Genomic DNA, 14,397 nt, shown 5'->3' on the forward strand with positions numbered 1-14,397 from the left:
GTAATAAATAATCATCAACCAACATTAAGGATTCTGCGAAATAGTCACATGACATTATTGAATTTTCATTGAAATGACGAAGATTCACATGAATAACAAAGCAATATAAATTTCAACGAAACTAATACATGACTATAGAGCGTAAATTTTGTAATCCCCCTATCGCATATCACTTATATATCAATATTTTAAAATAGTATTATAAATAACTGTACGTAATTTATGTAATTTTCTTGAAAATGCCTCTAAATTATTAATCAACTGTTACTTGACTGAAAAGCACTTAATATATAATAGCTTGCTCTATTAAATATTAAAATCTAAATTGCACAATAATAACTTTCTGGATTTTACATTGTAAGTTCGTATTTTGTGACGACTAGTCTATTGTTTGTCTGAAACAAAAAAATGCATGCGGATATATAGTAAAAAATAACAAATGGCAATATGGGAGTCAAACTACCTCAGAGTTTCAAAGTACTCACTTATGCTGGCATTTGGAGACCTCGTGAATGGAAAGGGTTAAAAGCACGAGCTTACGATTTATACACCAGTATAGTAATATTTTTTCATTTATCATTTTTGACATCTGGATTACTGGATATGGAGTTTGAAAATTTTGAATTTGCTGCTATGGTTGATCACGTCTCACTGGTAGTGGGATATGTTCAAAACATTCCAAAAATAACCAGCATTCTAAATTATCGTCAAAATATTATTGAAGTTATTGATAAACTGCAGATTCATCCACTTCGATTGAAAAACTATGACGAGGAACTGATTCATGCGAAATATGATCGACTTGACAGGTAATTAATATTATTTAATCATTGCTTATAACAAATTATAGTGATCAATAACAATATTAAATTAACTTAATTCAAGAGAATTTAGCTTGAATCAAAAAAGTTATTTTGAAAAATCCGATTGTGTTCGATCAAGAATTCTTTGTCTTGAATTCAGAGACTAATATCTTCGATCGATAACACCGGCACACAAAAAAAAAGTTGTCAGTACTTTTGACGGGACCCATTTATCTTTATGTATTTCGACCCACTGAATCCGAATTTGAGGTCAGTTTGACCCGTACACTGTCAAATTTTCGAGAAAACTTTGAAAAACCGAAAAAAATGACGAAAATCGGCTGTTTAGGCGATTTAAAATGATTTAAAAATTTTTTTTGACCTAAACTAAGCATGATTTTTAAGTATTTTGATTCGCTTAATACTTATCTGAAGTTTATTTAGACCATAAGTCATTAAAAGTTTAAGTAAATTCCAAAAAACCCTGAAAAATTGCAAAAAAAGAAAAAATAGCAAAAAAAAAGCTAAAAATTCCGGATATTGTGCTAAAAAAAATTTTATAAAATTAGATCAATCATGATTCTCATGTATTTCGATTCGCCGAATATAAATCTCGAATTTATATGGCTCAGACATCTCTAAAAATCTAAATAAATGGCAAAAAACCACTGAAAATTAAAATAAATCAAGTCCGTTATGATAAAAATTAATTTTCAAATAAAAATAAAAAATTTTTAACATGTTATCCGATCTGTGGAATATAAATTTTAAATTTTTTGACCTAAATCCTCAAAAAATTTTAAATAATTCTACTTTTTTTGATATCGTTTTTATTACACCTGTGTCTTGGTGGAATCCTCTTGCAACACTACTGTTAGGCCAACAATCAGGGTTCACAAAATATCCCTGCTTTTTATGTTTGTGGGATAGTCGCGATCGAAAAAATCACTATGTTAAAAAAGAATGACCAACGAGAATGAATTAGAATCCTGGTTCTCACAATGTTACCTGAGAACCTCTAATTGATCCTTCCAAGTACTTACTACCGCCACTTCACATCAAGCTTGCTCTTATGAAGCAGTTTGTCAAAGCTTTAGACAAAGATGGCAACTGTTTCAAATATTTGGGGAGAAACTTTCCAGCTATAAATGATGCAAAATTGAAAAAAGGAATTTTCGATGGACCCCAAATTCGGACTTTATTTCAGGACGATAATTTCGAATATGAAATGAACGAGATTGAGAGAGCAGCATGGGCAAGCTTCAAAGAAGTATCACAAAACTTTTTAGGGAATACGAAAAGTGAGAATTACGTGAATTTAGTTGAAGAGTTGTTGTCCAACTACGATACTTTAGGTTGCTTGATGAATTGAAAATTGCACTATTCAGATTCTCACCTTTCACACTTTCCTGAAAATCTTGGCGATTACAGTGAAGAGCAAGGCAAAAGATTCCATCAAGACATTAGTGTAATGGAAAATCGTTATCAAGGAAAGTGGGATATCAATATGATGGCAGATCATTGTTGGACACTGAAGAGAGATCTACCTGAGAAAATAAGAAAGCGAAAGAGAAACCCTTTATGTAGATCATTTAAAGATAAAAGGGTTAGATATAAGCAGAGAACGAAGTAAAATTAAAAAATAAACGGTTTTGAAAAGATATTTTTAAAGAATTAAAATTTTTTGAGGATTTAGGTCAAAAAATTTAAAATTTATATTCCACAGATCGGATAGCGTGTTAAAGATTTTTTATTTTTATTTAAAAATTGATTTTTATCATAACGGACTTGATTTATTTTGATTTTCAGTGGTTTTTTGCCATTTATTTAGATTTTTAGAGATGTCTGAGCGATATAAATTCGAGATTTATATTCGGCGGATCGAAATACATGAGAATCATGATTGATCTAATTTTATACAATTTTATTTAACACAATATCTGGAATTTTTTGCTTTTTAACTTCCCGCTAAGAAAATTGAAAATTTTCAAAAATCGGGAAGTTATTGTTTTTACCCCGTTTTTTGAAAATCGAGTTTTTATCAGATCTCGAGGTTTTGAGGTCCTAGGAAGCATCTCTGACTATTTCCGCGATGGTGCCTCTGTGTGTGTGGGTGTGTGTGTGTGTGTGTGTGTGTGTGTGTGTGTGTGTGTGTGTGTGTGTGTGTGTATACCTCTCATAACTTTTGAACGGCTTGACCGATTTGATCGCGGTTGGTGCCATTCGAAAGGGTTTGACTAAACTTAGATTTTGAATACAAGTTGGACCGATTCGCACCGATACATTTTGAGAAATCTTAAAAAAACTGCGAAAAAAAATTTTTTCAAATGTGGTTTTTTTTTAATAACTTTCAAACGGCTTGACCGATCAATTCCAAAAACTAATTAGCTCTCAACATCGAAGAACCACGTCGATCGCCACCAAGCTGGTCAAAATCGGTTGATTCGTTCGTGAGTTATCGTTGACGAAAGAAATCGAAAAAAAGTGTTTATTTCGAATTACACCAAAATTTCTGGTCTGATCAATTTGTGCTTGGATATATATCACAGGATTTGAAAAACTGCATCGAATGCCGCCAACGACGTGAAAGTCGGTTCATTCATTCAAAAGTTATTGGGGTTTGAAAATGTTTAAAAATAGTGTTTTATTAAACTTCTATCAGACTTTTGAGCTCGGAAAGCTCAAAATGACATGAAAATTATATTTTTGAGCTCGAAGAGCTCAAAAATGTAATGTGCAATTTTGAGCGCTTAATTACAAAAGTAGTGGGAAGTTGCAGGGATGATCTTCAGGGTCAACCGTTTTCCTAATTTTTTTTGCAATTGTTTGCTTTTTTTACAATTTTTCAGGGTTTTTTGGAATTTACTTAAACTTTTAATGGCTTATGGTCTAAATAAACTTAAGATAAGTATTAAGCAGGTCGAAATACATAAAAATCATGCTTAGTTTAGGTCAAAAAAAATTTTTAAATCATTTTAAATTGCCTAAACAGCCGATTTTCGTCATTTTTTTCGGTTTTTTAAAGTTTTCTCAAAAATTTGACGATGTACGGGTCAAACTGACCTCAAGTTCGGATTAAGCGGGTCGAAATAGATAAAGATATATGGGTCCCGTCAAAAGTACAGACAACTTTTTTTTTTGTGTGCCGGTGGAGATAATAATTATAATTATTGTCTCTTGATTCAAGAGTATATCAACTTCAGTCATACAATATAATAATTTTGTTTTCTGCTAAGTGCTATATATTTTTCATTCAAAAACTAGTTCCTTTATTTAAAATAACAAAAAAATCTTTGAAACAAAACGTTTAATCAACTTTACCGTGTATTTTTATTGAAAAAAAAAAAAAAAAAAAAACAAAATTCTTGGATGAAATATAAGTTTATCTTGTACATTTAACGATGCTTCTAATTTTAACTCGGGATCCACGAATTTTAATTTATGGGTTTGCAAAATAATTGCTCGAATTAAGATAACCAAATATTATGTTGATTTCTGTGATTCGAAAGAATATATCATTTTTAGATAGTTCTATTATATATTTACTTCTCTATATTAGTGTTTTTAGCAGCAGTTGAAAATATGATTTTCCCTAATTAAGCAGCATGATTTAAATTATAATTATAATTATAAATTATAATTATATTTAAAAATGATTAAGAAATTAATGATTTCAAATCATGTAAATCATTCTAGAAATTTTACAATTAGTCATTACGAATGGTTTTTAAAATAATGGAAAATTGGCAAATATGAAATGATTAAAAATTTTTAATCATTTCTAATCCTGCAATAATGCTCAAATTTTTGTCACTAGTTATAATTTGAAATGATTCGGGTAGTATTGAAAATTTTTTATGATTTTATTCTATCAGAGACCACTCATCTCGTAAAATACTTTTCAAAATTTTCAGCAGTAAACATAATTAAGACAGTTATCTGAAAATGATAAACCAATCGACCAAAAACTTTAAGTGAAATAAGCTGTATAATTATATTCTGCAGAATGATCACTTTTTGGTTTCCAAAATTAGGGATGACTTCAATAGCGTGGTATACAATGAGACATTTTGTTGCGATAAATACACCGTATGGATTACCTTACAGAGGATACTTTCCATACAATTATACGGTGAACCCCGTAATTTATTGGTGCACAGCTGTCAAACAAATGTACTCCGTCATAATTCTTGCTGTTGTTAATGCAGGCTTTAATGTATTTTTGCCGACAATGATGTTCCAAGTTTGTGGTAAGCTCACTGTGCTTCAACATCGTTTCAAATTACTTATCAAAAAATTGGAAATTATTGCATCTACGGACAAAAAAGTTTTAAGTGAAGATAAATTAAAGATACTTGAACAACAATTGTTACATGATTGGGTCGAGAATCACATAGCTATTCTGAAGTAATGTATTTAGTTTTGTATATAAACAAATTATTATTAACTGACTGGAAAAATACAAAATATTTTTTTATTAAATTTTTTTTTTTACTTAATATTTTTTTTTAATGGATTATATTTTTTTCAGTTTATTCAAATTTATCAATATACTATTTTCAAAGGCGGTATTCATTCATTACGTTACAAATACAGTTGTATTGTGTACTGTTGCATATATGTTATCCCAAACTCAAATCAATGATCTGAATTTTGTTACTAATGTGTTTTTTTTTATTGTCATGTGTTCACAACAGTTCTTACAATGTATCACCGCTCAGCAGGTAACAATAGAGGTAAAGTACATTTTTGCATTTTTATAATTAGTACAAAAAAAAACTACTTGGTACAGAGAAAATATTTTTCTTCATCACATCTTTTTTCTTTCAAAATATTTTCTTCATTAAAAAAAAAATGAATTCGCTAATCAATAAATTAAAATTCTTTGTTGAGTAGAAAGTTCTTCGGAAGAATTTTACTCTACAATGATGCACTTGTTGATGTAAAAATTTCACTTTAAAAAATATTTTTTTAGTATTAATTAATAAACCGAAAAACAGACATCTAATGAACTCACTCCATAGAATAGTAAACTTCCTCAACGGATCATACCAGAATTTACGCTTAATTATCAAAAAAAAACTTTATTGCACACCTCATACCGCGAAACAAGGTCAAGTAATTTTTTACTCTTAAATTGCCTTTAACACAACCAATTTGCGTTTATCCGAAAATATTAGTAAACGTATTTCAAGAAAAAACTTTTTAAAATATTAGTTGATCCACAGATTCGGTAGAATCTGGCGCCAAGCTCCGTTCAAATCTGTTGTAAACGGAGCGCCAGACTACCGACTATGTTTACTGTAAGCAGAACGGTTATTTTGAGGTTGCAAAATTTTATTTAATTCTACGGTACTTTTTTTTCCTAAATTGTATATTATAACAGTAATTCATACTTTCTTTGACTTATTAATTAATTATATTCACTTACAACAATTAATCTACTTAAAATTATTAAATTTAATCAGCACAAACTATAGCAACGCAAAAATTTAGATCCTGACTTTTTTTCGATGGGCAAAGTGATCTGCCACAGACTAAATAATTCGAGAATGCATAGTAATCCTTCATTAGATGGGAAACTACAGTTAAAAAAAGATATTTCACATCTTGCATCTACACCCGCCAGGGTGCGCTGGAATTATTTTTACATAAACTGTAGTTTCAAGGGGATAGTTTGCTATAAAAAATGCAACCAACGCGAGATTTAAGTTGGTACCAATTGTAAATTTTTATTATAATTACAAAAAATACTAAAATCCGAACAAAAACAGTTTCACTGTAAAAAAATCGCGCCAAGTTCACGTTCATAAGACTATTAAGAAAAAAAAAATTTGTTTTTTTCTTTACAAAAATATATAAAAATCCAAGTAACCGATATGATTGTTTATGATTTTCGGAAGTTAAAAAAAATTTTGTTATAAATTTAAAAATTAAGAAAAAATTTTGGAACGTACTTGGTGTGCGTCATTGTGTATTTCAATTTTTTTAAAGTTCTAGTAAATAGATTTTACGAATTTCATTAAAAGTAAAATATTTTGCAACCGAGCACACTAAATACGTTCCAAATTTTTTTTTTAATTTTTAAATTTGTAACAAAATTTTTTTTAATTTCCGAAAATCATAAACAATCATATCGGTTACTTGGATTTTTTTATGTTTTATTTTATATATTTTTGTAAAGAAAAAAAAAAATTTTTTTTTCCTAATAGTCTTATGAACGTGGACTTGGCGCGACTTTTTTACAGTGAAACTGTTTTTGTTCGGATTCGGTAGAATCTGGCGCCAAGTTCCGTTCAAATCCGTTGTAAACGGAGCGCCAGACTACCGACTATGTTTACTGTAAGCAGAACGGTATTTTGAGGTTGCCAAATTTTATTTAATTCTACGGTACTTCTTGTTCCTAAATTTTATATTATAACAGTAATTCATGCTTTATTTTACTGATATTAATTAATTATATTCAATTATAATAATTAATCTACTTGAAATTATTAAATTTTATCAGCACAAACTATAGCAAGCTCAAAAATTTCGATCCTGACTTTTTTTCTATGTAAAAAGTGACATGCCACAGACTAAATAATTCGAGAATGCATGGTAATCTTCCAATAGATGGGAAACTACAGTTAAAAAAATACATTTGACAGCTTGCATCTACATCCGCCAGGGTGCGCTGGAATTGTTCTTACATAAACTGTAGCTTCAAGAGGATAGTTTGCTATAAAAAATGCAGCCAACGCGAGATTTCAGTTGGTACCAATTGTAAATTTTTATTATAATTACAAAAAATACTAAAATCCGAACAAAAACAGTTTCACTGTAAAAAAAAATCGCGCCAAGTCCACGTTCATAAGACTATTAAGAAAAAAAATTTCTTATTTCTTTACAAAAAGATATAAAATAAAAAAATTAAAAAATCCAAGTAACCGATATGATTGTATTTGATTTTCGGAAATTAAAAAAAATTTTATTGTAAATTTGAAAATTAAAAAAAAAATTTTGGAACGTACTTGGTGTGCGTCATTGTGTATTTCAATTTTTTTAAAGTCCTAGTAAATAGATTTTACGAATTTCATTAAAAGTAAAATATTTTGCAACCACGCACACTAAATACGTTCCAAAATTTTTGTTTTAATTTTCAAATTTACAATAAAATTTTTTTTAATTTCCAAAAATCAAATACAATCATATCGGTTACTTGGATTTTTTAATTTTTTTATTTTATATCTTTTTGTAAAGAAATAAGAAATTTTTTTTTCTTAATAGTCTTAAGAACGTGGACTTGGCGCGATTTTTTTTTACAGTGAAACTGTTTTTGTTCGGTTCTTATATATTCTCCGTGCGTGACTGCAGTTCCATGGTATATGGGTGAGCTTAAAGTTGCTGTAATAGAGCTTTGTAATGAGTGTATGATTAAGACTTCGCAATTAGAATAATTTGTTGTTATAAATTAAAGAAATGTTTTTGCATCTGAAATCAGGTTAGAATTCATATTCGTTCCTGTGAAGTTGTAATTAGAAAATTAGAATTATTTTCGGAGTTACAACGGCTTTTGTGATTCAGCGATTAAACCGGTCAAGTGGAGCGAATAAAACAATACTCGGCAGGCATTGCTAATGTTATATGTCCTACTGTTATATGATATGTATCGTCAATTAGCGTTCGTTTAGTAAATAAGTAAATAAATGTTTCAAATGAAAAAACTAGTCGTTGAATCGAGAATATAAGGTCGTTAGAAAAAAATAAAATTATTGAAATACATAGTTTTCGAGAATTGCTCTTGGGTAAAAAATTCGATTGTACACAGAGAGAATTTTATGGTAAATACAACTATCCGAGTATTGTAAAAACAGGCTTCTTAGTATGAATGATTGCAAGAACTATCCAAATTGTTAACTGAACCATCCAGATAGTTACATTTACCATCTGGATAATAATTATTACCATCTGGCTGGTAACTTAAAGATGGTAAACTTAATCATAATATATGTTAACCGCTAAAATCATGTTGATTGTAAATTCTACAATCATGATGGTAATTATTACCATCGCAGCTGGTAATATGATTAGTCACTATGTGATTACTGTTTGAGATTTATCAAGTAGCGGCGACATCTTTAGTCTCCTTTTCTAATAAGTTTAGTAATGGCGCCATCTCTAGCATAATTTTAATTCAAACTCCCGCCTAAAGACTCGAAGCGCTTTCTATCTAGTAATTTTCGAGAAATCGATCTCTCTCTAGAAAAGTATCAGGCATCGTTCTAGAAATCGATTTCTGCGCATGCTTACCAGAACGTTCTGGGCCTCCCGGCTTTAGTATAAATACAGGCGCCAAGTGCCACCGCTTCAGTTTTTATTGTGCAATTAAACAGTTAACATCCAAAATAAGAAGTCTAACCTTACACATCAGTAAGAAAACTTTCAAGTAAGAGGCTCTTCTCGCAGCCGTCATTTTAAGTATACCTCCTGGTGCAAGTCAAGGTTTCTCAAAGGAAATCGGGCATCATCTTGCTTAGAAGAGCACCTCTAAGGGACCCCCGCGCCTTCTAAGCCTTTCCTTTGAATACACCAGAAGGTTCTCAACGAAGGGTCACGCGTCCAAAGAAACTCTCTGTCGGCTGATACTCACTGCCACGAGCCTATATTCAGTGCAACTTTTGTTTAAGATTTATTCCAGTATTCATAATTTGTAATAAGATTTAAAATAAATCTAAGTTTAAATTAACCGCGCTGCTTCATTTACCACCTCCTAACCACCTCAACATCTCCTAACAATTACCGTGACTTGTGAATTATAAATAAACAAAAATTTCGCTTTATTAAATAATGACTTTTGTTAAATTGCACTGTACTTTCTTAAATATTGACGTTTTTGAAGATATAAGCATATATTTTATATATTTATATATAATATATATAAATATATAAAATATATGAAAAATTGATGTGGGTACTCAAATGAAAGGTCTCGATGAGTGTAATGTCGGGGTAAGCTTACATCTTTAAAAATGTCAATACCCGCGAAAAAATGATCAGATATGAACAGGCATGAGTCTTCAGGTCTGATCAGATATGAAAAATGACCGGGTCTGATCAGACCTGGCCAGGCATGTTCATGTCTGATCAGACCTGTTCATGTCTGACTCGATCAGGTCCATAAAAGAAAAAAAAAAGATTGGTGCCGACGGGGATTCGGACCATGTACGTTACGCTCTTCAGACTGATACTTGACCTGTTGACCTAATGACGTATCTTAACTCTTCCGTACCTTTTAAACTACTTTAAGTAATTTAAATTTTATACATGATTTATCCTTATAGTTAACGGAGTTCTATACTTAATTTATTAATTATTAATAATTAATTATACACAGTAAAAAATTTCGCGTCATTGCGTCAAAAAATTTTGTGTTAAAAATTTTTATATTAGATATTTAACACTTTTTTGCGTTGATTTAACAAAATAAATGTTAAATTTACACATAAAAGTGTTAAATATTTAACAAAAAAATTTTTAACACTAAGATTTTTGACGCAATGACGCAAAATTTTTTACTATGTATATTAGAGTGATTTATTTGGGACGGTTATGTATTTTTTTCGCTCCATTAACATATGGTTCTATGTAAAGTAAAAAAAAAAATTTCTTCAAGGTTTATTCCGTAATTATAATTTTATTGTTTCCATTTAAATTTGAAGTTTTTTTTAATTAAAACGTATAGGAAATGAAGAATTATTTGTGTGTTCTACAATTTAGCAGCCTTTGTCACTACTGCAATGGACCAAGGCGTAGCTTGAGATAATAACAGACACCTTGAAAGGACTTATCGCCTATCGATATCAACTGATATATTTTGGTATTTTCACGCTATCAAACTCAAACTTTTACTAAATAATCTTATTTTTCGCGTATTCAATGGAACACAGTAAAAAATTTGATGTCATTGCGTCAAAATTCATCGTTAAAAATCATCGTTTTGGCATGGAAAATTAAAAAGTTCATGCTTATATAAGCCGAAATTTTTTATGAAAGTTGTACATTAAAAATTTATAAGGGGATAGAAACTGATACATCATACGGAACGAATTAATTTTAAAAATAGAACTGCAGTCTATAGTTCGATAAAATTTTTCTTCCAGACTTAAAATATCATTTAACAGGGCAAATCATGCATGAACAGTTCTTGTCAGCTGATATATGGAGTTTTAATCCTTATCTATTTTAGGCTAGATCAGACATGATCAGACATGGACAGGTCTGATCACGTCTGAGCGTATTTAACACTTCAGATATGAACAGGCATTACAAAATCACATAAATATACTTGAAGAATATTACGATAACTGGAAAATAAAAATCAACGTTGATAAGACCGAATTAATGATATGTTCACATAAAAATAAGAAAAAAATTGCAACTCTACAAATGAACGAGCAAATACTTAAAACTACAAATAGAGCCAAATATTTGGGTCTTATATTAGATAATAAATTAACATTTAACGATCATATAAAAACAATTGTTAACTATATAATTTACTAAATCGCAACAGTCAAGTATCTATCAAAAACAAGTTGACAATATATAACATGTGTATACGACCTATCTTGCTATATGCTTGTCCTATTTGGAGTAACACGAGTGATACAAACTATAAGCGCCTACAAATAGTACAAAATAAATGCCTTAAAATGATAATTAATGCCAAACCGAGAACTAGAATAAAAGATATCCATGAATCATTGAAAATCCAAGAGCTTTAACATATAATACACACTCAATCAATAAACTTCTATACCAATAAACTCAATACGTTAGAAATATTGTCAAACACTTGTATTATTAGGGATAAAAACCCCTGGCTAAAATATAAAGTACCTCAGCAAATAGTTAGTCATTAACAATTGTAACTAGTCTAAGCATAATGTGATAGTAGATATAAGTAGATATAAGTAGCATAAATATAAATATATCTTATTAGGTTTTTTGTAACTTTTTCCCTAAAAATAAACAAAATTATATTGTAATTACTATACTAAAATGGTATCGACATTAAATACTAGCCAAGTCCAATGGACAGGATTGTAATAAAATAATAAATTATATGTAATAATGTACAAATGGTTAGATATACCATTAAGAACATTGTAACGCCTTATTATATCAATAAAATTTTCTGAAATCTGAAAAAAAAATAAAAGTTTTTGCCAGATCAGCTTGGGCTCCCGAGCGAGTGGTACACTCTGCGGAGAAGTTACAAGTGCTGTGTTGCGAGCAGTTGGAATTGTTATATACTTAAGTATATACTTTCTGTAATTAACTTGCCCACACAGTGGATCGTTTTGTCGCCAGGTGGACCTGAGGTACTCGGGTCACCGAATAGCCTCTATTGCACGGCAAGAGGTGAGTCTGTGGTACATAGTCTGTCGTTTTCGAACGAATATTGGGATAAATAGCTAGGAGGTTGGCGACACCTGGACTTGGAGGTACTCCTCGTCGGAACACCTAGGGGGAGATACGGCTGGGCGTCGAGGTACTTGACATATCCCGGTATCTCTAGATTTGGACAACCGAGCCTCTCTTGGTTGATAGAGGGAACTGGGGAGAGTTTAGATAGAGCCGTGGACGCGACGCGAAGTCCCCAGTAGGCTGCAAGTAGGTTACGGCTTGTCAGTAGTATTTGTATATGTGTATATTAGATTTTGGGGTAAAAGTTAAGATAATACGTATGTTTATTGTTTGTAATATATTGATTATTGTTTATTGTATTGTTGTATCTTGGTTTGTAATAACGAATATGAGTTGAATATTATCTTTTATGTTTTTATGAGTTTTGATGAATAAATTAACCTTAGGGGACGGACGGGCAAGACGGAGAGGGCGGGTAAAATGAATAATCGTTTTAAATCGCTGGTCGGTCGATAGAAATATTTTAGACAGCAATCTATCAATCTATTATGTAACTACACTTACCGTTATCGATAAAGCATTGGTTTTGCATACTTATGGGAATTTTTTTTATAAATATTGAAATTTAGGAAAAAAAAAAAATTTTAAATCGTAAGTATACAGTACTTAGTTTAATGTTGTTAAGGACGATGCAGATTTGATTTTTTTTCTTCATATTCAGGATGCGGTTGATATTTTTGCGACGATTGTTTTGATTGAAATGTATTTTCCAATCAGTATTCGTTTTACGCGACCTGAGTATTCATTTTGCCCGCCCGTGGTAGGGCAAAACGGATAATGTTGACTTTTTTTTTTTTTTAATTTCGAAGAAGAATTTCTTTGTTATTATTTTTATTTTACTTTAATTATAAACTTCAATTACCCAAAAAATTATTAGCCAAAGTTAAGAATGGATATGATTATAATATATATTTGTTATTTCATTTTTAAATTAACATATCCGTTTTGCCCGTCCTTCCCCTATATTTGGAATCTGTGTTATTATTTAGTTAATTTTAGTTAGTTGTAAGTTTATCTGTGTTGCGTGATCCCCATCCAGACCCTGGACACGGCGAGCTAGAGCACGGGGAAGTCGTGTTCATCACGACGAGGCTTTAAAACCTTCCGTAACGTCACAACGTCCACGTAAAATTTTTTTCAAAACGTTTTTTTTTTTTTCAAAATAGCAACATGAAATGATTTTAGACAGTAAAAGATAGTTTAATTAAAATGTTTTTTCGGTGTACATCTACTTATATTATTGTATAAGTGTAATATGGTTGTGATGGAGGCATTTAAAGATCACAAAATTGCTTGACCTTCACAAGTCGAGTATAAAGCACAACCTCACGCGCTTTGCGCTATGAGGCGTGCAAAATTCTCTCCGTGTATCTATCGAAATTTTGGTCGTTTTAACCAAGATGATAAGATCCAAGACAGGATGAAGCTTTTTTAGAAAAAGTTTTTTGAATCATGTTTATTTCTTCGGAATCACGATATTTCATCTCATTTAATTATATAAGAAATAAATAGAATAAACTATAATCAAAGTTAATTAATAAAGGGATCTAATTAATAATTGATAATCACATTTTCATTGCAGTTTGAAAACCTCCGTAATGAAATTTACAATAGTGATTGGCATTCTTCAAGAACTACTATAATGAAATCGATGTTAATAATAATGTGCAAAACATCTCGACCTGTCGTTTTCATCACGGGACACTTCGTTGATTTATCATTAGATTCATTTAAAAAAGTAAATACACAACTGTAATCCACTAACACAAGCAATGCTATATTTCTGTCTCCAAAAAATAATTAATAAATGCATTCTTTCATGCAGATTATAAAATTATCTTATACGATTTTTAACGTACTCGAATAATTGAAAAAGTTTTGAAAGTACTCAAAAATCTAGAATCTTCTAAGCCAAGAAACCTCAACTTTCCAGGACATTTTATAAGTATCTGGGTTATATTAAAAGAATCGAATGTTTAAAATCTAACAAGACGAGTACATTACAACACTATATTAAAGAAAAAATATATTTTGTAATATCTAAATAAATAATTCGTTCCTTTAAATTCTTCTTAACAACAAATATTTATTAATAAAATCAATAATTATTTCTTCACCTTAT

The 14,397-nt window shown here is 30.2% G+C and overlaps 1 protein-coding gene across 1 annotated transcript; it reads left to right on the forward strand.

Moving 5' to 3' along the window:
• Nucleotides 1-264: 264 nt before the first annotated feature.
• Nucleotides 265-14,164, forward strand: LOC123269186 (putative odorant receptor 19b). Its single transcript, XM_044734775.1, has 5 exons — nucleotides 265-809; nucleotides 4,809-5,210; nucleotides 5,335-5,539; nucleotides 13,858-14,013; nucleotides 14,101-14,164. The coding sequence occupies exons 1-5, from the start codon at nucleotides 448-450 to the stop codon at nucleotides 14,140-14,142; spliced, it is 1,167 nt and encodes a 388-aa protein (XP_044590710.1). The 5' UTR covers nucleotides 265-447; the 3' UTR covers nucleotides 14,143-14,164.
• Nucleotides 14,165-14,397: the final 233 nt, after the last annotated feature.

The sequence above is a fragment of the Cotesia glomerata genome, linkage group LG7, assembly GCF_020080835.1.
Source record: "Cotesia glomerata isolate CgM1 linkage group LG7, MPM_Cglom_v2.3, whole genome shotgun sequence".
Classification (NCBI taxonomy): domain Eukaryota; kingdom Metazoa; phylum Arthropoda; class Insecta; order Hymenoptera; family Braconidae; genus Cotesia; species Cotesia glomerata.

Excerpts from the sequence above, each read along its gene's own strand:
- LOC123269186 (XM_044734775.1), top strand. The coding sequence starts at position 448 with ATGGGAGTCAAACTACCTCAGAGTTTCAAAGTACTCACTTATGCTGGC. Across the intron at positions 5,211-5,334 it reads AATCACATAGCTATTCTGAA|TTTATTCAAATTTATCAATA; the intron begins GTAATGTATTTA and ends TATTTTTTTCAG. Across the intron at positions 14,014-14,100 it reads CATTAGATTCATTTAAAAAA|ATTATAAAATTATCTTATAC; the intron begins GTAAATACACAA and ends TCTTTCATGCAG.